The 23158-nt window shown below is 41.7% G+C and overlaps 1 protein-coding gene and 4 non-coding genes across 5 annotated transcripts in view; all 5 read right to left on the bottom strand.

The window, feature by feature from the left end:
* Positions 1–4151: 4151 nt before the first annotated feature.
* LOC122814682 lies at positions 4152–4285 on the bottom strand. The gene has a single exon (XR_006366881.1). It is a non-coding gene; the product is annotated as a small nucleolar RNA SNORA35 (small nucleolar RNA).
* A 1502-nt stretch (positions 4286–5787) lies between these two features.
* Positions 5788–5919, bottom strand: LOC122814683. The gene has a single exon (XR_006366882.1). It is a non-coding gene; the product is annotated as a small nucleolar RNA SNORA35 (small nucleolar RNA).
* Positions 5920–6329: 410 nt separating this feature from the next.
* The window catches only part of RPS8 (ribosomal protein S8), a 28248-nt gene continuing 11419 nt past the window's right edge, over positions 6330–23158 (bottom strand). Inside the window, exons 5-6 of the mRNA XM_044085336.1 lie at positions 10022–10151; positions 6330–6478 (exon numbers count right to left, since the gene is read on the bottom strand). Coding sequence (XP_043941271.1) covers positions 6369–6478; positions 10022–10151 — 240 coding nt within the window. The 3' untranslated portion in view covers positions 6330–6368. The remainder of the gene's footprint in view (positions 6479–10021; positions 10152–23158) is intronic.
* Positions 9742–9814, bottom strand: LOC122814672. Its single transcript, XR_006366873.1, has one exon. It is a non-coding gene; the product is annotated as a small nucleolar RNA SNORD38 (small nucleolar RNA).
* Positions 22666–22741, bottom strand: LOC122814671. The gene has a single exon (XR_006366872.1). It is a non-coding gene; the product is annotated as a small nucleolar RNA SNORD38 (small nucleolar RNA).

The raw sequence follows: 23158 nt of genomic DNA on the forward strand, positions 1-23158 counted from the left end.
ACAGACTTTGCAGATTCCTGCAACAAGACTCTCATAGCCCATCACCCAGCTATTACACCTCCTAAACTTTGTTTAAGCACCTAGTCTCCGATTAATTCCTATAACCACTTTGCACCCACTGCATGAAGTGTCCTATATAAATTTTGCTAGCTGAAAACTCATGGAATGTTCTCATGTATATATTGCTTGTATAACATTTGATTTGAGAATGATTACTTTATACAATTGGTAAAAAAAAGTACCAAACTGCCAGTAATATGTAATAAAATGTCTAATGCAAATTCTGTATTTTGTGAAAGGTCTTTTATGTGGAGCTTTTCTCCCAGAGATTCCACTGAAAATCGGAGTTGCTGGACCACCCTAGTAAACAAATGCAAATAAAATAAATATTTAAGTAAGACTGGGGGAAAAAATGCAATTTACTAAAAAACAATGGGAAGACATACATACATCTCCCCAGGTCCAGAAGCTTTAGATCTTTGCTTGGAAGAGTTTGCATGGGTATTTTTTATGCCCCAGACTTCAAAGAATTTTTCCTCAAGTAGACAGTAAATGCTGAAGGTGTGATGACAGGAGTAAATGGGAACATATGCAATGAGCTGCCAGACTTTTAAAGATTCCCTACAAAGTACCTTCAGAAATATCAGGTTAGCAAACTGCTGTTAACAGCAGCTCATTTTGAGCTGGGATACAGGATATGAATTGCCCAGACATTGCAAGGCAATAAGTTTACTTCTGATTTCCATTTTCTATTATATATTTGTGTAGGAAAGTCTACAACTGTTATTTGAGGTACTGAAGAACTGACAGAGGGATCTTTAGAAAAGGGAAGGATCAAATTAAATAAAACTAAACAAAAATTGCAATGTTCAGCAGTGAGGCTTAAGGGAAGATGTTGGACCGATACCACAGAAAATGTGCGATTTACATTTAAAACAGTTAAATGTTTTTTCCCCCTTGTTAATACATTTGCCTCCCTGTTAATACATTTGCCTATGTCTCAACTAGCAAACTAAAGAGCAGCTTGGCAGAAATGGTGATCTAGTGACACTAGGTAGGTAAAAACTGCACAGGGTCTGCAGCTTAGAGGCAGACAGAAATGAATATGCTATACTTCATGAGCAACAGATGTTAAGACTTGAGATTTCAAAACACGATAAACTGTGGAACATGGAGTTAAAGGCATTAGCAGAAGTAAAGCTATAGTACTGGTATAGTAAATTCATGTTAGAGTGCTTATTTCCTAAGCACTTTTACAAACACAGAACACATGCAACAAATAGATGGAGTAAAATAAATTCAGGATATGCAAGACTAAACATGCAAATCCAGTATCAAAGCCATAGCTTAGCAAAGTGACAGGCATGCAGCTTTGATACCTTCCCATTAGGGTGGCATCATTACACCATCAGAAAGATCTGGTCAACGAAACAAGTGCAAACTACCCAAAGCATCAGGACAGTTAACTGAAATAGGAATAGTCTACAACTGCCCACAGAAAATCAGTGTATGCAAACTCCAGTTACAGCCAACATCTCAAGATAGAAAAAGCAATCAAAAATTCAGCTAAACTCTACTGGCGAGTTCTGTTCAGAACAAAATAGAAGCAACAAATGAATAAAGTTGCCAATACCTTGGGCAGCTGACTCAAACATATCAGCAAATTATTAAAAAAATGAAAACTAGCCTGTAACAATACTTAGAACAAAGAAAACTGAAGACATTCCAACACCAAATATCAGACTTCACAAAAAGCAAGCAGCAGCTAATCAGTCCAAACAATTCATCTCAAGGAACAGATAAATGCAGATGACAAAACCACAAAAGTTGCCCAAAGGCAGATATACCTCCCAACTTCAGGTGTGCACACAACGGGAGATGCAATATTTGCATCACTTTGCTGGCAGAAAGAAAGAATCAGAACAGCGATGTAGATTATGGCTAAAGTGTTACAGGATTTGTGATTTTTGTAACACTACTGTCATCTATATAGTAACTATCAGTTGCATGTTTTTAAAGCCTTTGAACAATGCTTTACTCATGTCACAAGCAGCATGCTGGATAAAGCAATCCAAGCAGAAACAAAAATACTACCTGCTTAGAACAAGTTATGAACACACATCACTACAATTAGCAAACACACACTAAACAGGTAAAGCTTAGGCAGAAAACCTACCACTTTGGACACATAAAACTTTGTACACACTGTTACAGCCACAAGGCAGATTGTACTGATGACCAGCACAGCAAGAAAGCATGGCAAACAGTTTCATTTTGAAGGAGGCATTCATGCATACCAAGGTTAAGAAGTCTGGTAATGGAATCATATGTTTACAAAAAAAGTGTGCAATAAAGCTGTACTTACCTCCAACTATAAAAATCAAACTTAGGAGTTAGACTACCAAACACAACATTTGCAAAGATCAGTGTGCACTTTACAGTTTTCATGTTTATTCTTTTGTGCATCTTTTCCAAACCTCAAAACATTTTTCATTTTTAAACATTAGCAGTGGTGGTGCTGCAGTAGCATTGTCGCCTCACAGTAAGACGCTGTCCGGTTAGATTCTCAGCTAGAGCATCTTCTGCGTGGAGACATGCATGAATGGGCGTACCTTCACTGAAGGTTGTGCGCCAGGCCTGGCAAGCCAGTACGTAAAAGTCAACTGCCAATTATTAGTGGACCGGAGTTCCACTGTGGACCCCTAACCGGGAAAAGCCGAAAGACACAAACAAGCTTTGCATGGTCTCAAGGTTCACACTCCCCTATTGGCAGTGATGCAGTTTCATTTCAGTTACATCAACAATGTGAAAGCTTCCCATAATTGACCCCCTTCCAATCTTTACTTTCTGCAGATCAGAGATCTGAGCACAAGACAGAATAGCCATAATCCTGCAGCTCCATCATGAAGTACAAAACTTCTGCATAGTCTGGTTCACGCTCCTCTGCTAGCAACCAAATCTGAATGCCCCAAATACTAGCCAACTCCAAGAGTTAATCTCTGAAGGCTTTACAAGACCTGGAAATTACATCCAGTGTGCAATGCTTCAAAGCATCCAGAATGGCCTCGAGCAGCTGCTGAAAACTACATTGGTTATGGTTTTAGTTTATTATGCTGCATACTTGCAATTTTCTTGGTTTCTCAAACTTACTATGCAAGTAATGCCAAACATGGTGCATGTTACTGTGTAAACATGCCCAGGGAAGTTCTCAGGCCTGATGCTGGACAGAGGGCCTCAAAAACCCTGTGATGAGCATTACTTAGAGTAACTGGTAGGAGTTTATTGCACTATGAATGGGCAGTCTGCAAAGCGTTTTTATTTACTACTATATTTATGATGTGAAGTAACGATTCCACCTAATGTTTTGACTTTGCTATAGTGCATGTAAATTATGTTTTAGGCAATACTTTTACATCCATGCTACAGGATTTTCTTTCAAAGAATGTCCAGATTTTTATATCTTTTTGGTCCATTACTCAATTTGTGGATTGCTGGCAAATCATTGGGGACTAAAATCACTTAGACACACAAGTTCTATTGTAACCCATTTAAGGGTTCTCCAGATTTCTAGAGCAGATTGAGTTGGCAATCACTCTTCCTCTTAAATGCCAAGCATACATACACAGGAGACACCTGTTTTATACTCGCTGAACAGCAATACTCAGCTAACATAAAATAGTACCAGTTTGCTTCCTTGCGGTCTGTAATATGCTGCTGTGAAGGAAGACTCCCACCCCATTGGGCATTACATGACCATCACCCTGCAGGTGAATGTTTTTTTTAACAAGGGTTTAAAAGTATAGTTTGCCCATTCTCTAAAGTCTGAAAGTGATCCGGTTATTACCAAACAGCCCTTTACCCCAAGTTTATTAGCTGCAAAGCAAACCTGCAAGCCTTTTAAAGGTTCTGCTTGTACTGGTTTATGCACATACAGCAGATTAAATTTGTTCAAACTCCTCAGGACGACAGGCAGCTTTAAGTGAGACTAGTCTCAATTACCACACAAGGAATGAATCAAGGATCAATACCACAGCATCTTAATAGGGAAATAAATTTGACTTGGTACAGCAGCACCAGAAACATTACAAAACCTAAACTCCTAAAATGCTTGCAGTTGGAAAGCCCCATCTAGGGATTAGCCAAGTATTTCATAATGTGCCCAACCTTCGAAAGGGCAGCAGCATGCATAACAGCAATACCCTTCTGCAAGCTGGGCATTTTAATATAGCACTGGAATGAGACTATAAAGCCAATGAGCAGGCCATAAAGTCACTTGACAGTGCAACCATTTTAATTTATGGGACCGGGGAGAAAATCCAACCATACTTCAATACACTTCAGGAAAAAAAAAACTTTATGCACACCATCAAAACCAAGTTTAAGCCTAGCCGTATCAGTCACTTCACAAAACAGCCAGCTGGTCAGAAAGAAAAAAAAAAAGGTGCGGGTCTTAAATAACTCCCGGTAGCAAGTCACAGTTTTGCTTTACAGATATACAACCCATAGAGCTGTCGCCTCACAGTAAGACTCTGTCCGGTTTGATTCTCAGCTAGAGCGTCTTCTGCGTGGAGACATGCATGAATGGGTGTACCTTCTCTGAAGGTTGTGCATCAGGGCTGGTAACTCTGCACGTAAAAAACTACCAATCATTAGTGGACCGGAGTTCTGCTGTGGCAACCCCTGGCCGGGAGAGGCCGAGAGACGCAACAACTACAGTATACCCAAGTTCAGCTAATACATTATAAGGAGCACTTATTGTGGAGATCACATCCATTCACTAAGGATGCAAACAGAGCAAGTATTAAAGACAGGAAATGCAATACTGCTCTCCTACTGAATAGCCACTACAAACTCAGTTTTAATTTTAACACTACAGGTTATTAATAGCCTCAATCTACTTACAGCAATACAATGTCCACCAGGATTCCTTGAACCTCTACATGAAAGCTAAGAATCCATCAAGCTGGCATTAAAGGATAACGCAGTAAACAGTGCACCACTGTCAAAGCACAATGCTGAACTGCCATAACACTCGACAAGTCAGAATGCAAGTAAGCGATTAAAATGTCACAAACTCAATATAAAATACCCAATATCAAATATCAAGAGGCACAACCACAGAAGTGCTGCAGTCAATGGCACCATACACCCATCACCCCACGCCTAACATTTGTTACACATTGAGGGTGCACTGCACATTTGTTTACTATGACCACACTGTATAATTTTGGTGGGTTAAGTAGTAGTCTTGTGATCCAGGTAATTACAAAAAAAACTTTAGTTACTGAAAGGCTAAAGGCAAGCAATGCATTCACCTCCCTATACAGTCAAGCTTTTCAAATTTCCATCAACTCAGTCAACTTGTACTTAAGCTTAAATTTACACAGTTCTGCTTTTTTCTAATTCAGACATGCAACTCCGACTAGAGAGTTTCAGCTTCAATATTACATGCCTGCTTAGAGAAGTACTACTAACCCAAATGCTTTCCATTAAAATTTTGGGCAACTGATATTTAGTTTAATCCCCAAGGAAAGGGGACACTAATGTAGAGGCAAAAACATTTGGATAACAGTAGAATCAATGTGCTTAAGATCCACAGCTGTTTCTCACCATGTACATCTTTTCTTAATGCAACTCATTTTCCAAGAAGGAATGAAGCTCTGGGAACTACATTTATTCCTCCAGAAAGGTCCACACAAAAGCAAACACCATACCTTTAAGCATAAGCACACCAGTGCCCACATTTTTTTTGTTTTCCTGTCAATGCACAATGCATTTAAAGAAAAATCATGTGCCCGACCTTCGAAAGGATAGAAACACACAAAAAATACCCTTCTGCAAGCTGGGCATTTCTATATAGCACTGGAAATCATACTCTTAAAGCCAACAATTAGGCCATAAAGTCACTCGGCAGTGCAAACATCTCACCCAATGAAAATTCACAAGTCCTACAAGCCAAATAAGACTAATTCAGTAAGAATTCACAAATGGCTCAACCTTTACTTTCTTTTAGTAATCATACTTTTAGTTGGGTGGGTGGCCGTTCGAAAGATATGCGTAAATGGGCATGCCTTTGTTGAAGGTTAGATGTCAAGCTGGCACCTTGGCATTCATGAAAATCTACTGCCAATCATTAACGGACTGGAGTTCCGCTGTGGCAACCCCTAACAGGGAAAAGCTGAAAGACAAACAACTTTTGCCTGCGACTTAAATACCAACAAAAAGCCAAATGCAGACTTCTACCTCCCTTAGTTCCAAATGTTTACCACTACAAAAACTGCCTAGCATTATTAATAAAATTGAAAGTTACTCAAGAAATGAATGCAACCTTTTTCTTTTCCAATTTTAATGAACAGTATTTTATACATTTATTTGCCTTTCTTTGCTTTGATTTTTCTTAGGTAAAATTCCAACTCCTTGCCTTCCAAGACATAGCCGTCTGCTCTGCCACACTGCCCAGGTCTTGAAGCTATGCAAGCTGCAAGATAACCAGAATATTAGATTAGTTGTGCAAATTAAACATGAGCCTGAACACACACAAAAATAAGTCAATACATTTCACTTCTAGGGGAAAGACTGCTGTTGCATACAACATGCAATATTTCGCTCCTCTACCATTCGTTTCACTTCAAAAATGTAAAAGCTGCCCCTGGTCTGCAAATGGGTAATAAAGCTTTACAGCAGTTCTGCTAGCTCAAGAGCCACCATATTTGTACCAGTAGCTGTACCACACAGTACAATGCAATAATTACCAATGAACTACAAACTACATTCTTTTCACACCACCCTTTAAGATTGTTTCTTTGCTGCAATTACATTTTATACCGCAATTACATTTTATACCGCAAGGTTCACACAAGTTCAAAGCAGATTTAACATACCTCACAGTATAAGAAATCACCTAGTCCCATGAAACTGAACATCTCATTTACTTTTCCTAGGCAGCTTTTATACTTTCTGGTTACAGAGAACTAGAAAAGCCAAAATTGAGGCGCAATACAATACCTTTTACTGCTCTGACTACATCTCTCACACCCCAGACAGGTTCCATTTTGCTTGCTAAACACAAACAGGATGCACATGTATACAGAACTCACTGCACAAAATAAATAAAATGTAAATACCGGAGGGGACACCTTGCTCAAGGGTATGTTCAGAAATTTAATTTCTGAACTGCTTAGAGAAAAATACAACTGATTTATCAAATTGGATATAGTTTACACAAACAGGGTAGTTTTTTCATTACATTTCTACAAGCAAAATGTAGGGAACAAAGATTTTCAACTCTTGAACTACAATGCAAAACTGACTAAACAGTGCAGCCATTGCCAACTTATACACTCCAAGGTTGCATAACGGTCAGCTTTAAAATAGCACTTACGGTTAGAAAGGAACTCAAACCACTCTCTGGTTGTAATGCCACAAGCAATTCATAAGACTGTGTAAACTGTCACAATGCAACAGTCATCCAATTTCATTTTAAATCAACTTTCTGGGGGGTGGGGGGACGACACCAGAAGTCATTTGATAAGGCTCTCTTCTAGCCTGCCAAATCAACCCCTTCCAGTATCAATGCACCACACAGGCATTAGCTTGGGTGCAAATTATTTTTTGTATTGGAAAAGGTGAAGGATAAGAGAGGTTGTCTTTGGGAAGAAACAATCGAATACAGAGAGCTCTGGTGGCAGATAACTTTGCAAGCCAACAGGTGGCCAGAGCTAAATTACTATTTCGGTAGCCCTTCTTCTCAAACCAAGAGCTGCTAAACAATAAAGCTCTTGAATATGAGTTTGCACACAGTCGTATTAGCCTTCGACTCTCATCCATATCTTTGGCTCTACTGGATTTTTAAAGAAATAATGATTTTTCATGAATGCAAGGTATTTATTTATATATGTATTTATTATACTTTTTTTTAATTTTGAAAGTTCACCACGGCCTTGGGTGCTCTTTATATTCATTATACATGGTGTATTTTTTTTTTAAATTTCAGTAGTTCCAATGAATTAACAGGTCTAACATTTATGGGAAGATTTTGCAGTTCTAGTATATTTCTCATACATTACGGACATTGTTTTTGATTACTTTTACCTTGATTTTAATGTCTTTTTTAAAATCAGCTTTAACTGATATGTCTTGATTGTGTTTTGATTGGACCAACTGATTGTTAACCCTTTAAATGCTTGTAGTAGTCAACCAGCCCACATCCGATGAAGTTTTAAAACAAAAACGTACTGTCTCTATGGAGTGTTTATGTGCTGTAGTGTCATACTGTGGAGAGAACATATTTATTAAATATCTGAAGCAACAGCTGTCCTTGCACTTTGTGGACCCTCCGAGGTCTTTACTTTTTATTTGGTTTTCAGTGCTTTACAGACCTTTGGCTTATTTGTGGTGAATCAGAAAATGCCTTAGACAGACATGTGGGTGAATACCCAAACCATTCATTTGGTTTTCGAGCAATAGACAGCATTACAGAAGATGAGAGGGGTGGACCAATAGCCTTACTCTTGGAAAGGCTAGAACGGTCCTGGTAACTTCGAACACGTGCCTGTAACGCACCTGGCCTAAATGAAATTTACTCAATAGCTTGAAAGGCATTTCAATTTCAATAAACAATTCATTCAAGAGGTTTAAAACCTAAAGATTTTTTTAGGGGGTACATAGAAAGTTTTTTTAGAATTCCTTCAAGTAAATAGCCTTAATAGTTCTGGAAGAGGTGATTTATATACTAATGTACCGATTTACTTATGCATTAATGTAGGTTTTAATTAATTAATAGATTTAGTAGAAGTGAAATACTTCAGATATGCATTTAACTATGTATATTTCAATATTAGTATTTAATATAAAATAAGTATTTTATTTAATATAAATTCATAACATCTGATTTTAAACAAATTCATAAAATTGATTTAAACCATCACCGTGTGATGTAGGTACGGTGATTCCACTGAAAGCGTTCGTGCATTTTCAATGTAATTCACACAGAACACTTCTTAGTAATTTTATTTACTGAAATGCAAGTAACAGAAACACCCAAGTTAATTGATGCATCTATCAATAAAGCAGCATAGTAAATTTGTATAATTATGGGAGGTTGGGAGTGGAATAGGTTTTATACCTTAGTGTGATGCAACATTATGTGGTCTGAAGAGGTCTCACTACAAACGAGACGAAAAGCGCTGAACGGAAGTTTTTATTTTACAATAGTGGAATATTTTGTTTACCTTCAGATTATTTCCGGACTGTGCCTGGTTTGTGTAGGGGCTCTCTGTTTTGGAGATTTGCACGTATTTGTTGCCGTTTTTCTGATGCCTTCAGACAAGAGCCAAGATGCTTCAAGATTTTCTTCATTAAATTCACAAAACAGATATGCAACCATAAAAACCAGACTGATGCTTCACTGACAAGAACATGCTGACCTGTTGCACTTATTTGGCGTAAGGTACCTGTAGCCAAACAGTGATGCACTTCAGAAATACTAAAGCTTATAGGGAGTCCTAAAGCTGGCACTCTGTTGAACATAAGTGTGCAAGCGTGTGTCTGTGTGGTGGGAGTGGGGGCAGTATTTAGTAGTTTACCATTTTAGCACTCATTTACAACCCCACCCTTTACTGATATTACTTTTCACAGTTTAGGTTTTTGCTCTATGTAATATGAATAGAGATCAAAACCCACACGTAAACTTCAGCTATTTAATTTGGTCAGCATGGCATTGTGCTCCAAAAAGCACTCTGGTCTTCTTCAGATTATATTAAGTGTCTTCTCTCAACTTCAGTAGCAGAACTGGACAAAAATAATCATCATAAGAAGACTGTAAATTTCAAAACAGGCTTAAAGCAAAAGGAAAAAAAAAAAGCAAAGGGCATGGCACATGCTGAAACTCCCCATATATCAAGTCTACAGTACCAATAAATACGAAGCACCTACCAGATTACCAACACCAGTCCGTTGCCAACTGCACTATTATAGTACATACACTTGCTGAAACTTGCAATCATAAGTAACTGCTACATACCAAGTAATTTGCCTTGCTGAAACTGCTCTTCAAGTAAAGGACTGATCTTGGCATTTTTTTTCCTCTCCTCATACTTTTTCTGTATTTTCTTAGATCTCTTTTTGTTCAAGACTTCTTCTTCGTCTGGGGTCTAAAAGAAAAAAAGTGTCACATCAGGTTCCTAATCAATAAGATAATGTACTTCAAAACGAGATCACATCATGCAGCCAATACCAAAAGTGCAAACTACTATGACCATCTCAGTTACAAATGCAACCACATCAGGCTTCCCATTAAGTAGACTGCTTCCCACTATGCTCAACCTGACATCAGATAGAGATAAGAACGCATTTGAAGCCCAAATGCTTATATATGGGTCTACTTTCCTTGTTTGGTCGAAAACACATTTGGTCAAAGCTGACTTCATTAAGCACACTTGACAAAAAACTTATTTTGTCGAAAGTTGTATACGGCTTTTTTCCCACTGTAGTGCAATCCTGGAGTTAAGAATATAAAGTAAGGGGGGGGGGGGCAGAGGCCCCCCCACCTATTCTAAATCTATTAAACCATACACATATATATTGACAAGTGCAATGAACTCTTTCTAGGAGAGTATAAACTCAAAACTATCACACACACGAAACGTGTGTGGTAGGGAGGGCTGCACACACTTTTTCGATCAGGCACGAGAGGAAGATCGCTGCACGCAGTTCAACCACTGGCAGTTCTGGGTGGTGCAGCCCGCAAGGTCTGGGCAAAAGGTAGGTGCTGCTGGGGCATATTCACATGATCAGTGAGCTTTCAAATGGGGAAGCTCACGTACAACTTCTGAAGACTTCCAGCATTAGCAACCTTCAGAAGCAGCCAAATGGACATAACAGCTCCTGGGGGCAGAGAGGAAATCCCCAAAATCTGTCCAGATGACAGCCCTTTCAATCATGGGCCCTCAACAAGTGGTTCTTCACACACACACACACACACACACACACACACAGCTCAACTATTCCCAACTCTGCAGAACCACCCACCTTTATTACAACACTTTTTCTGAAAACTAAAAAAAATTAGTCTATTATTCAGAAAATATGCAAAACCCGGTCAAAAAATGTAAGGATGTTTCTCCACCCACTTGACATAGTCTCCCATACTTAAGTAAAGCAAGTGTTCTATTTTTCCTTCCCTTTTCTCAGTTTCTTGCTATTTTGCAATTTCTGATCTTTTAAAAAGGAATGCATTTAAAAGTAAATACTACTTCTTTCGGGGCTTTTCCCCGGTTAGGGGTTGCCACAGTGGATCACCTGTCCGCTCATGATTGGCAGTGGACTTTTTACTGTGTCAAGTTGCTTAGCCTGGCATCCAACCTTCCACGGAAGGTACACACTCACAGCTAGGGCCAATTTAGGAGTATCCAATCCATCTACAGCATGTCTTTGGGATGTGGGAGGAAACCAGAGCACCCGGAGGAAACCCACGTGACCACAGGACATGCAGACTCCACACAGAAGGAACCCCAGCAGAGGATCGAACCGGAGAACCTCTTGCTGTGAGGCAGCAACGCTAACCGCTGCACCACTGCAGCCGCCCTAAAAGTACACACACTACTGAAGCAGAGTAATTTGTGGCCAAAGAAGAGGGACTTCAGTGATTTCAGCCACTAGTTTAATTGATTTTAAACTGTACTGCAGTTTAGTTGATTTTAAACTGTACTGCACCATTTGCTTAACGTTATACTAATATAAAAATTTGAAACGTTTGTCCAAGAACAGTAGTGGAAAACAGGGTGAGCACTGAAGGATCAGAGGGACTGTACTATTGATCTAAAAAGGGTTTGCACTGCAGGCAGAACTATAATTAGAAGTTGTGTACTTACCATAACTTGCCATCAGTGTTGTCCATTTTCATTCTTCCTCGCAAATGGGCAGCCACATACAAGACTTCAGATCCAACTGTCGAGCTCCTCCCTCTAACCATAACGCTGTACTCTATCCCAAAAGTTAGTTAAACCCCGAAGGATCACAGGTTCATAGGTGTGTGCTAGGCTAACGGCCCTGGAGCCTATGTAAGCCTAGCTAGGTTTCATTGGATACTCCGAGCACGGCTTCTAGGAGTTGAATTAGTTGCCTGATCCGATTTAGTAGATGGCAATCGAAAAATGCCAATAGGATTCAAACCTTTTGGATCCGATTGCGGCCTAAGGGGTTTCAGTTCTAAGGTGGTCGGATCCGAAATTTTTCTAATCTTTTCCAGTGGCTCCAAAAAGTCCTTGGGGACTTCTGAGGAGAACTTGGTCATTCACGGAAGCCTGCTCGAGTGTTTTAGAGGGGGTTTAAACCTCAGAAGCCGGTAGCAACTCAAATCAGCTTATTGCACCTGCCCGACAAATGGCCTGGGATTAACAGTGGCACAAATGGGACAAGAGAAGTCAAGATGGTCTAGTCCTAGGCAATACAAGCACTTCCTTGTTGGCATCCAAGTATAGATCTTATGCAGACGACTTTTAAAGCCAGTAGGTTTCTTGGACACGGCCAGTGAGAAACTGCGTAAACTATAATTCACACTAAACAAAGGATTAATTTCCTTATGTCACACACAAAAACGTTAAAGGAATACTAGTTACATGTTAGTAAACACCTAAAAAAGGAAAGGAAAAATATGGTACCAATACTAGTCAAACTGGATCCAAAGTATTGTGTATGCAGCAGAGTCAGATCACAAGATTGGATCTGAACACATTTGCGAGGAAGAATGAAGAGACATTAGATTGCAAGCTTAACAAAATGACCGATTCATAACAGTGAAGTACTGGGCTGTCAGCAACTGGCATAAACTAAAGCAAATCATAATCCTCTTTCCTCCCAGTTATTAAACTACAATGTTTACAGTACTGCAAGACATTTCCTTTCCCAGCAAGTTAATGAGGCAGCAGGATGCACGACAGTCCTATTCACAATGGACAGGTGGGAACCCTTTGTACAGCAGTATATACTAGTCACAGAACCACATGAATTAATTCAAGACAGGTTTTGGTTGGGACAGCAAAGTAGCTCACTACACTCTTGCATAAAATTATACCCTTGTGGTTCTGACAATTCACTATTCCATTTTCAATATAAAATATTTGTAAAACATGTACTGCCACTACTAATCAGTGCCACATTGCAATCACAGGGTTATAGTTTTTTGCCTGCTCATATTTGCACTAACAGTTCCAAAACCATTACACAAAAAGCATAAAACTATTTTAAAGCTTTCACAACCGCAAAAAGTAATTAATTTTTGACCTTGTCTTGTGCAGGTAGAGATATTGCTCAATCATTTTTGTATCATAAAATTCATGCTTCTAAATCTCCACACTCTGCTAAGCCATAGCATTTACAGTGTTTTCTGTGTTGTTCTGCTGTTTCCTGAAAAAAAAAAAAAAAAAAACACCTCTTTTCCCGCCTTTGCTGAAATAGACTAGTTCAGATTTCAGGTTTTGCTGAATTCCGGACTGTGGTATAGTTTCCTGTGTTGCCCATATCCTTACTGGGATAGGAGGAAGCTTCTCTGTTCACCAGTGAGAGTGGGGAGCTTTGAGCAGCCTGTCCCTGGAGGAGTGGTCTCAGCCTTGAAACTAGTAGCTTATTGGCAGTTTTGAGTCAATTCCTATCTCTTTCAGTTTCCCTGCTTTAAAACCTGCATTTGCGCGGTTTCGCACATAACACCACTTAAACGGGTTTTTAACTAATCCCGGCTCCACAAAGTCTGCTCTTCACTTTTTCCCTTAGAACTGTTCTAAATCTCAAAGTAAGCACTCTACTTTCATTATAAAGCCCTGCAGTTGCTTGTATAAGTCATCTTATAAGTAAGAACTAATAAACTAAAGAACTACACCCTCTTGTACTCCCTTTAAGTACTTGGCTCCCTATTGGTCCTTTTTGATCAGTCAAAAACTAGTTCCTTATACTATTCTGGCATGTCGAAAAGTCAGTTTCGGGTTTACTCTCCATTCCAGCTGGTGAATCTGGGAATCTTGAGGCAATGTTACAACTGCCTTATGTACAAAGACAAACCTCTCCTCCTCCCAACAAGCTCAAATATATATGTGAGAGATGCAACTATATAGCCAAAAGGCTGAGCTCTCAACCCAGTACTGGCACAGTCAGAGTGTGGTAACCACACACCACAAATCCAGTCTCACATAGACCTATCGCAACAGCAAACCAAACACAAAAAACACTCAGAGGCTCTAAATAAAGACCTGCCCAAGCAGCAGAGACCTCCAAAGCAGACATCCAAGCAACAACCTCACAACAATACCCACGTATCACATAGTTCACAAAGTCAGTGTGCCACACAATCACAGCCCTTAAGGCTAAACAACACACCTCACACACTTGTAATAGGCGACTATTGTCAGACACACTGATGCCCCACTCATCAGGCTGAACAAGAAGGTCACGGTAAGCTGCCTGTCTGGTGCCAGGATTCGCCACAGCACAAGCACTCAGGTCACTCCAAAAGTACAAACATGATTCCGTCATTGTCCATGCTGGTGTGAATGACCAGAGATGTACCTCCCTGGACTAATGGAGACAGAGGAGCTCTCCGATAATGTAGCCCAGGCCGGTATGACCCTGACCTTGAGTAGCATCTTACCCTCACCAAGAATGATGCCACAGTATAAAGACAAAATGATCAATTTTAACAATTGGCTAAAGTATTGGTGTCATTCAAAGGGGATCCGCTGTCTTGTCAGCCTGGGAGGACATGCTTGACAAGCCACACTCACTAGGGATGGCTTGCACCTGTCACCCCTGGGCTTTCAAATATTGGCTAAGGCTCTTGCCACCCCCATAGTGCCTTTTTAGGCAAGGCTCAAAGACAAACCCACCTCCATAGACAACACAAGGAAAAAGAAACTAAGGGTAATGCTGCTAAACGCCAAAAGTCTAAACCTCAAGATGCACGCACTAGAGGCTCTCCTCAGTATGGAGAATATCGATATCTGTGCAGTAACACCTTGTTCAAGGCTCCCGAGAGCACCCCAGCACTACCAGGTTAAACCTCATACCATGCTTTTCGGCCACAAAACTTGGACCGAACCACAAAAAGAGGGCGAGTACCCATATTCAAAGATACCCACACCTCCAGGTTAGTGGCACTGCACGAAGCATCGGAGACCACCCATGTGCAACTAACAAATAGTGGGCAAAACTGCCTTTCAGTCTGTAGCCTGCTACAGACCACCCTCCCAAACTCAGGAACCCCACTCAGCTTTCCTGAGAACACTGGAGAATATGAAGGTCTCTCCAAACATCATACTGGGTGACTTCAACTACCCAAACAGACTGGGAGCACTACTCAAGCCACAACACCCTCACCCAACGGTTCCTAGAATTTATAAACTCAAATGCTATGGAACAACTAGTCACCACTCCCACAAGAGGGGAAAACATATTGGACCCGATTATTACCAACATGGGGACTATGTTCCATACCAGAGGTATACCCCTCATCGGTAAGATCTGACCATAAATTAATCTCACTGGACATCCATATCCCATCCCCAACCCCTGCCAAGGAAACCACGATGAAGAACTTCTCAAAAGCAAATTTCACACTTCTCAAAACCGAGGTGGAATCCTTCAAAGCCCCCGGGCCAGTGGAAAATATGGCCCAAACCGCAGAATCCTTTACAAACGCATTCTATGGACACCTACAGGAATGCATGGCTCGTGCTATCCCAAATAGAACCAAGACTCACTCATCCAAAGGCAGACCACCTGTCTGGTGGACCCCAGCCATAAATAAGCTATACAACAGAAGGAGGAAGCTACATGATAGAGCAAAATCCCAAAGGGAAGGCATCTCTGATCAGTACTAGCAAGAAACTACGATCCCTCATAAAATCATCTAAGGCCAGCTTCGAAAGAAAAATTGCACAAGATGCTAAAGATAATCACAAGGCTTTTAGTTATGTCAGGAACCTGGGTGGCAACTCCCAGATATGCTCAGAGTTGGTGCAAAATGACGTATAAATACATTGAACCCACAGACATTGCCAACACCCTGGCAGACAGGTTCAGTGCAAACTCCCCCCCCCCCCAAAAGAGCAAATGTCTATCCCAACAGAGTGCAGCCTCCTGGACATCACAGATGCACAGGTGAGAGCTGCCCTCTCCAAAGCAAAAAACACAGCATCAATGGGACCGGACAGTGTCCCGGGCTGCATCTTACATGAGCTCCAAGAACTGAACCCTCACAAAGTCACTGTTCAATCTTAGCCTTACTACAGGATATTTACCCAAGGAATGGTGTACAGCAACAGTGGTCCCACTCCACAAATGTGGTGCCACAACGGACCCCATAAACTATCGCCCTATAAGCCTGACTAGCCTGGTCTGCAAAGCTACGGAGCGTATCATCATGGAACTCAGACATTGGGAACCTCCAAACACTGGATCCTACCCAATTTGGCTTTAAGGGCAGATCTTGCTCTTGAACCTGGTCGACTTCTTTGAAACTGTCACCAAGGCCATAGATGAAGGGAAGGTAGTCCACACAGCTTACCTGGACCTCGCAAACGCCTTAGACAATACCCCACTCGGGCATCATAAAAAAACTCATCAGCTTAAATATCAACCCCCATGTCAAAAGATGGGTTGCAAACTGTCAAGGATAGAACCCACATGGTCAGAATTGCAGGTGCCATGTCAGACTAATTGCAGGTGCCATGTCAGACTCTCAACCAGTTACAAGTGGCATCCCACAAGGCTCAGTCCTGGGACCACTTGTTCGGTATATATTTCTCTGACATACAGGCCAACACGGGAGGACTATGGCTGACCAAGTTCGCAGATGATTGCAAACTGGGTGCCATAATAGACTCGCCGACTGACAAGCATCCTCCAAATGGGTCTCAGAGACTGATAACTGGTGCCAGAGCCATGGCCTAAAGCTAAACGCCAAAAAGTGCATAGTCAGCCCCTTTGGGAAAAACAAAGTGCCCACAAATTACCACATAGGTGGCAATCCATTAAGTACAGTAGTAATTAGGGATTTGGGGACCCAAGTAGATAGCAATCTCTCCTTTGACAATCACGTTGTCAAAGTGGTTAGAAAGACCTTCTATATAGCCCACCTTATCACGAAAGGGTTTGCATCTAGATCGAGAGGTCAGTGCCCCTCTACTCATCAGGCCCAAAATTGAATACAATGCCCCATTTGGGATGTACCTTACCAGACACCTGCAGCAACTGGAAAGACCCCAAAAGTACCTCACCAAGAGGATCTAGGGACTCAAACAGATGCCCTACGCAGTTAGGCTGAAGAAACTCCAGCTCTACTCAGTGGCGATCTGTGCCCGATGTATAAAGCCACATCCAAACCAGAATTAATGGACATGCTCCACCTCAGGAAATCCAAATCCCGTAGAGCTACACACTCCAGGGACTTAAACCTCAGCACAGAAATAGGACATGCTGGAGGGACAGATTTATATCCCAGAGGCTCCCCTCACTCTGGAACAAAATCCCAATCCAGGTTAGGCAGAGCCCCTCAATGACCCTCTTCAAAAAAGAGATCTTGACGAGTGGATGGGAGATCGTAGGTTTACCCCTGGGATCTCTTCTGTGACCCACTATACAGAGGCACACTCAACTAATCTAAAAGGGTGGCGAAAGCCAAACACACTGGCTAGGCTTATAAATGCCCTAGGGCAGATAGCCTAGTATCAACCTATGAGCCTATGAAAGCTCTCATGAAAAAGATGCTGAACGCTTGCCAAGACATTGCAAGTTACTTCGAACAAAGTTAGTACTTACTGCAAGTTATAAAATCAAGTTTAAGACCTAGAACCTAAAGAATACACTATGCTAAAGAGTTTGCCATTTACACTTTAACCCCTGTGGTTCCAGAAATGAGCATTTCTTTGAATGTTAGTGTCTCCTATCAAATAGGACAGGCTCCACCCACTGGAAATTACTATGCAAAGCCACACCCACCAGAAATTACAGTGCAAAGCTCCTGATCTCCAATTGAGAGAACGAGTGAAGCAGATCAGTAAACCTCTGATGCCATCAGAGCCCACCTATTAACAGATTGGCTAAATGGGGATCATTGGAGGTTAGACCAATGACCTTGGGCCCTTTCAAGCCTAGCTTGACTAAGCAGATATTCTTGCCTACACTGTTGGAAACTCCTGGTGTTCTAGCTGGTGTGATTCTCAATCTGGAAATATCGCTGACAGATTTATATTTCTTGGCATTCAGAGTTCTGCATCGACTTAATTTTGCCTGACTGAATTTTCATCTGTCCTGAAACTGTTTTCCCCCCTACATCTCACCCTATTTATAGAGTTATAGTTGGTGGCTTTGCAGTAGCACGCCCCTATTGCAAATTTGATCTGGGACACCCCTCCCAGTCTGATATTCACTCTACTTGAGAGAACACCTGAGAAGGCCAATCCACTTAGGTTCTTAACCTCTGCTCCTACTTCCTCTCTCCTTGCACTTTACAAAATGTGCACTTTATTTTGCTTTTGACTCCTAAAAGTGCTCAACTGTATTTATTCTGCTGCATTTATTACTGCTTGGTAGTAGCCTGATTAATTGTAACGGTTATCGTAAGCCTTTTGGTTTAAGCACTTGGGCTTCAGACCAGTTTTACATTAAGGTTTGTTGTCTTGTGGGAGGATAGGTTAGATTCTGCCCTTCCGAGCTGGAAATTTCTGGTTAAAGGATTGTACCTGCTTATTTGAACAGTTTCTTTCTGAAATTGGTGTGCCTTGTTTGCTGAAGCATAGACTAGATTGAGGCATGCTGATTCTAGCTTTGTTTGTATAACTGAGCAGTAATCCAGGCCATCTCTTTTTGGAGACTGTTCCCCCTGCACCCTTGTGGCAGGAGTGTGCAGTTAGAACTTGTCTGATCAAAGACTGCTGGAACGAGGCTCAATTTTTAGCTTTTTATTGGCTAAACTGGTTTAAGTTTGCTCATTTGCTAAAGTTATATCAAAAAATACTTTATGCATCGCTCCTTAGTTATTTCTGGCACCATAAAGTCAGCTCTTTAAATTTTCCCTTAGAACTAGCCAGTTTAGTTTTAGCACTCAAATTTTTTTGAGCTCAGCACTTGTTCAGAACTCTTAAGCACTAAAGCTACAAAATTACTACAGCACTCAACTTTCCTCACTTGTCTAGAGGAAAACAGTTTTTAAACACTTAATAAGCACATATCTAGGGTCAGCTCCTTGTATTTTCTCCCATCTGAAGAATCTGGGTATATTGGGGCAATTTGGCAATTGCCTCATGTACACAGACAACCCTCTCCTACCAAATAAGCACAAATATGACTGTCACTGTCCACATTGGTGTGAATGACCCGAAATTTACCTACCTGGACTACATGGAGACATGAAGACCTCTCCGATCTTGTAGCCCAGGCAGGTATGACCCCAGCCCCAAGTAGCATCCTGCCATCACCCAGAATACCACCACAGTGGGATGACATCGACAGACCACGATACTTTGCAAGAGATGGCCTGCACCCGTCGCTAGTGGGATTCCGGTTACTGGCCAAGGCTCTTGCGACCCCTATACTGCCTTTTTTTAGGCAAGGTTCAAATGACAGATTCACCACCGTAACAAGCAAGCAAAATCTGAGGGTAATGCTACTCAATGCTAGAAGTCTAACCCTCAAAATGCACTCACTCGAGGCACTCCTTAAAATGGAGAACAGACATCTGTGCAGGGACAGAAACCTGGTTTAAGGCTCCAGAGAGCACCCCTGCATTACCAGGCTACAATTCATACCACACCTTATCGGCCACCTAACCTGGACCAAAACACTAAAAGGTGGAGGAGTTTCCATATTCATTAAGGATATCCACCAGGTTAGTTGCTCAGCATAATGCAGAGATTATCCAAGTGCAACGAACTCTGGCCAAGGCCGGAATCCAAACTGTACAAACATTAGGCTGCAACCTAATAATGGGCAATTTCAACTACCCCACCATTAACTGGGAAAGCTACTCACATACCAATGCCTTGGATCAACTTATCCACACCCCCACCAAGGGCAGCAATATCCTAGACCTGGTCATTACCAACATGGGCAACTGATGGGCCACACCAGAGGTCAATTCCTCGTTGGTCAGATCCGACCACAAGCTAATTAGCCTAGATATCTACATCCTGCCCCCACCCCATTAGGGAGACCACCGTAAAAAAAATTCTCCAAAGCCAAATTCACGCTCAAGACAGAAGTGGTAAACTTCACGACACCTATGCAGATTGAGAGGTACGACTGCAGAGTCTTACACAAATGTACTTTATAAGCATTTATACGAGTGCGTGGAGCATGCTATCCCTAACAGAACCAAGATGCTATCCTCCATAAAAAAGGAAGTCAGTCTGGCGGTCCCCTGCCATAAACAAAAACTCCACAACAGAAAACTGTTGCAGAGTAAAATCCCATGACTGGAAGAACTCCCTAGTCAGCCTCAGTAAGAAGCTGAGAACCCTCATAAAATCCTCCAAAGCTAGCTATGAAAACAAATTGCCACCGATTCTAAAGACCGCCACAAAGCATTCTATAGCTATGCCAAGAATCTCAATGGCAACACTTGGGTTCAGTGCTAACTTTACCCCCCCTCCCCCTACCCCCTAAAGGGCCCATCTCTATACCAGAATGCAAAGTTCCTGTAAACATAGCTGCACAGGTAAAAAACACTCCAAAGCCAATAACAGCATCCATGGGACCAGACACCCCAGGCTGCTTTCTACATGAACAGGCACCACACCTCAACACCATGTTCATAGCCTCACCTCAGGCTTTGTGCCCACTAAATAGTGCACAGCAATAGTTATCCCACTCTACAGAGGGGAGTCACCACAGACCCCCAGGAACCACCCCATTAGCCTAACGAGCCTGGTCTGCCAGGCCATGGAATGCATCATCATGGAACTTATAAACCAAGACATTGGTAATCCCCAAACTCTGGACCCCACCCAGTTTGGGTTTGTAAAAGGCAGATCACGTCTCCCTAAACCTGACTTTTTTGAAGCAGTCAAAGCCGTAGACTAGGGTAAGGTGGTTCACACAGCCTATCTAGATCTCACCAAGGCTTTAGACACCATCCCCCACTCTGGAATTATAAACTCACTAAACTAGGTACAAATCCCAGTCACAAGATGGGTTGCCAACTGGCTCACTGACAGAACCCACACTGTGAATGTAGCAGACTCCAAATCTGACTTCAGACCAGTGACAAGTGGAGTACCACAGGGTTCAATCCTGGGTCCTCGCCTGGTATCTACTTTTCTGAAGTACAGGCTAACAGAAGGTCATTGGCTAATGAAGTTCGAAGATGACTGCAAACAAGGAGCCATTATTGAAACTCCTAATGATGTGGACACCCTACAAAAGGGCCTTACTAAGACAAGATTCCTGGTGTCAAAGCCATGGCCTCTAGCTCAATGCCAAAAAGCACATCATCCCCTATCGTAAAATGTCTGTACCCATGAATTACTACACAGGTGGTAGTCTACTCAACACCGAAAGTGTGATGAGACCTTGGGACACAGGTGGACAGTAGTCTCTTCTTTGATGATCACATCGCCCCATCCTCGTGGCACACCCCAGCACAAAAGTTTCTCATCCAGAAACAAAAAGGGTCATTACTCCCCTCTACTCTTCACTCATTAGACCCATTAGAGCACAATGCCCCTTTTGGTATGTACCTCACAAGACATCTACAACAACTGGAAAGGCTGCAGAAGTACCACAGAGAGAGGACTACCAGCCTCAAACAGATGCCCTACGCAGACCATCTCAAAAAACTCAGGCTTTACTCAGGCACATCGCCTACTTGGAGGCGATCTCTGCCTAACATACAAAGCTGAGTCTAACCCAGAGCTGTTGTACATGTTCCACTTAAAGAAATCCCAATCTCTCCAAGCTACAAGCTCTAGGGACCTAAACCTTGTCACCGCAATAAAACAGAACATGCCGGAGGAACAGATTCCTGTCCCAGAGACTTCCCATACTCTGGGACATCCAAACTACCTATCTACATCAAACAAAGCTTAGCGCTCAAGAAAAATCTTTTATGATTGGACGGGAAATAGGAAATTCATGCCGGGATCACGGCTCTGCTAGACAGGGGCACAGGAAAATAATTTTCTTGGGTGGCGAAAGCCAGGGTACCTTTTTGGTTAGGCTTCTATAGACCCTAGGGCCGAAAGCCTAGTGCCTACCTATGACAAAATTTGCACAAGCTCATTTATCAAATACACTCAGAAAAGACTTCAGAAACTATGAAGTTAAAGATTTCCCCTTCTCCAAACGTTTATGCAGAGTGCAACACTGAAGAATAGACTGGCAAATATGCGCACATGACAGTGGACTTCCAAAATTAGACATTTTTCAAAAACACCATTGCGCATGCCAGACCAGTGCAGCTTGCATGAAAGACTGTAAAAGCAGTGTCCAAAGGGGGGGGGGTTAAATGGTGGTACAGTAGGCTTGCTTCCCTCAAGTGTTTGTTTTGCGTAGCAGTCTGTCTGGCTTGCAGAGCAGTCTACGGAATTTAAGTGTGCTCTGACTATAGCAACATTTTTCATACACAGGTACTACAAATTGTCTGAAGTAAAGTTTGGTTACTTTTGTAGTCTCTATAATGGTCTTCCTCAGATTTAAAAAAAAATCTCATCTCTACAACTTCAGTAGCAGAACTGGACAATGTTATCATCACTGGAAGACGCCTGTGCTGCAACTGAGACTTCAAAACTTAAAATACAAAAACACTTCAAACAATACACGCCACTCTCCCAAGGTGCAAATAGGAGAGAACAGCCTGCTGTACAATCAAATTTGTCAAATGTTAAAATACTGAGTGGATAGCAAGTTTGACTCGGTACTACAAATGTTTCAGCATTGCGATACTGGGGTTACAAATGGGTTAGGTTTAGATTAAGGGCTACATGTGTGCTCGTGCATTTCCTTTAGTCTTGTTCAATGGCACTGTGAGGTAGAGTGGACCTTTACACCCAAAACACCAGGGTACCAACAAGGTTATGGTCAACATCTACCCTACGACCCCAACCCCAAGTTTTTTTTTTAAACCAAAAAACTGGCATCGATTAACAAGCCTTTTCCAATACACTTGTCTGTATAC

This window comes from Protopterus annectens, chromosome 10.part0 (assembly GCF_019279795.1).
Source record: "Protopterus annectens isolate FY-2018-M chromosome 10.part0, PAN1.0, whole genome shotgun sequence".
Taxonomy (NCBI): Eukaryota; Metazoa; Chordata; order Ceratodontiformes; family Protopteridae; genus Protopterus; species Protopterus annectens.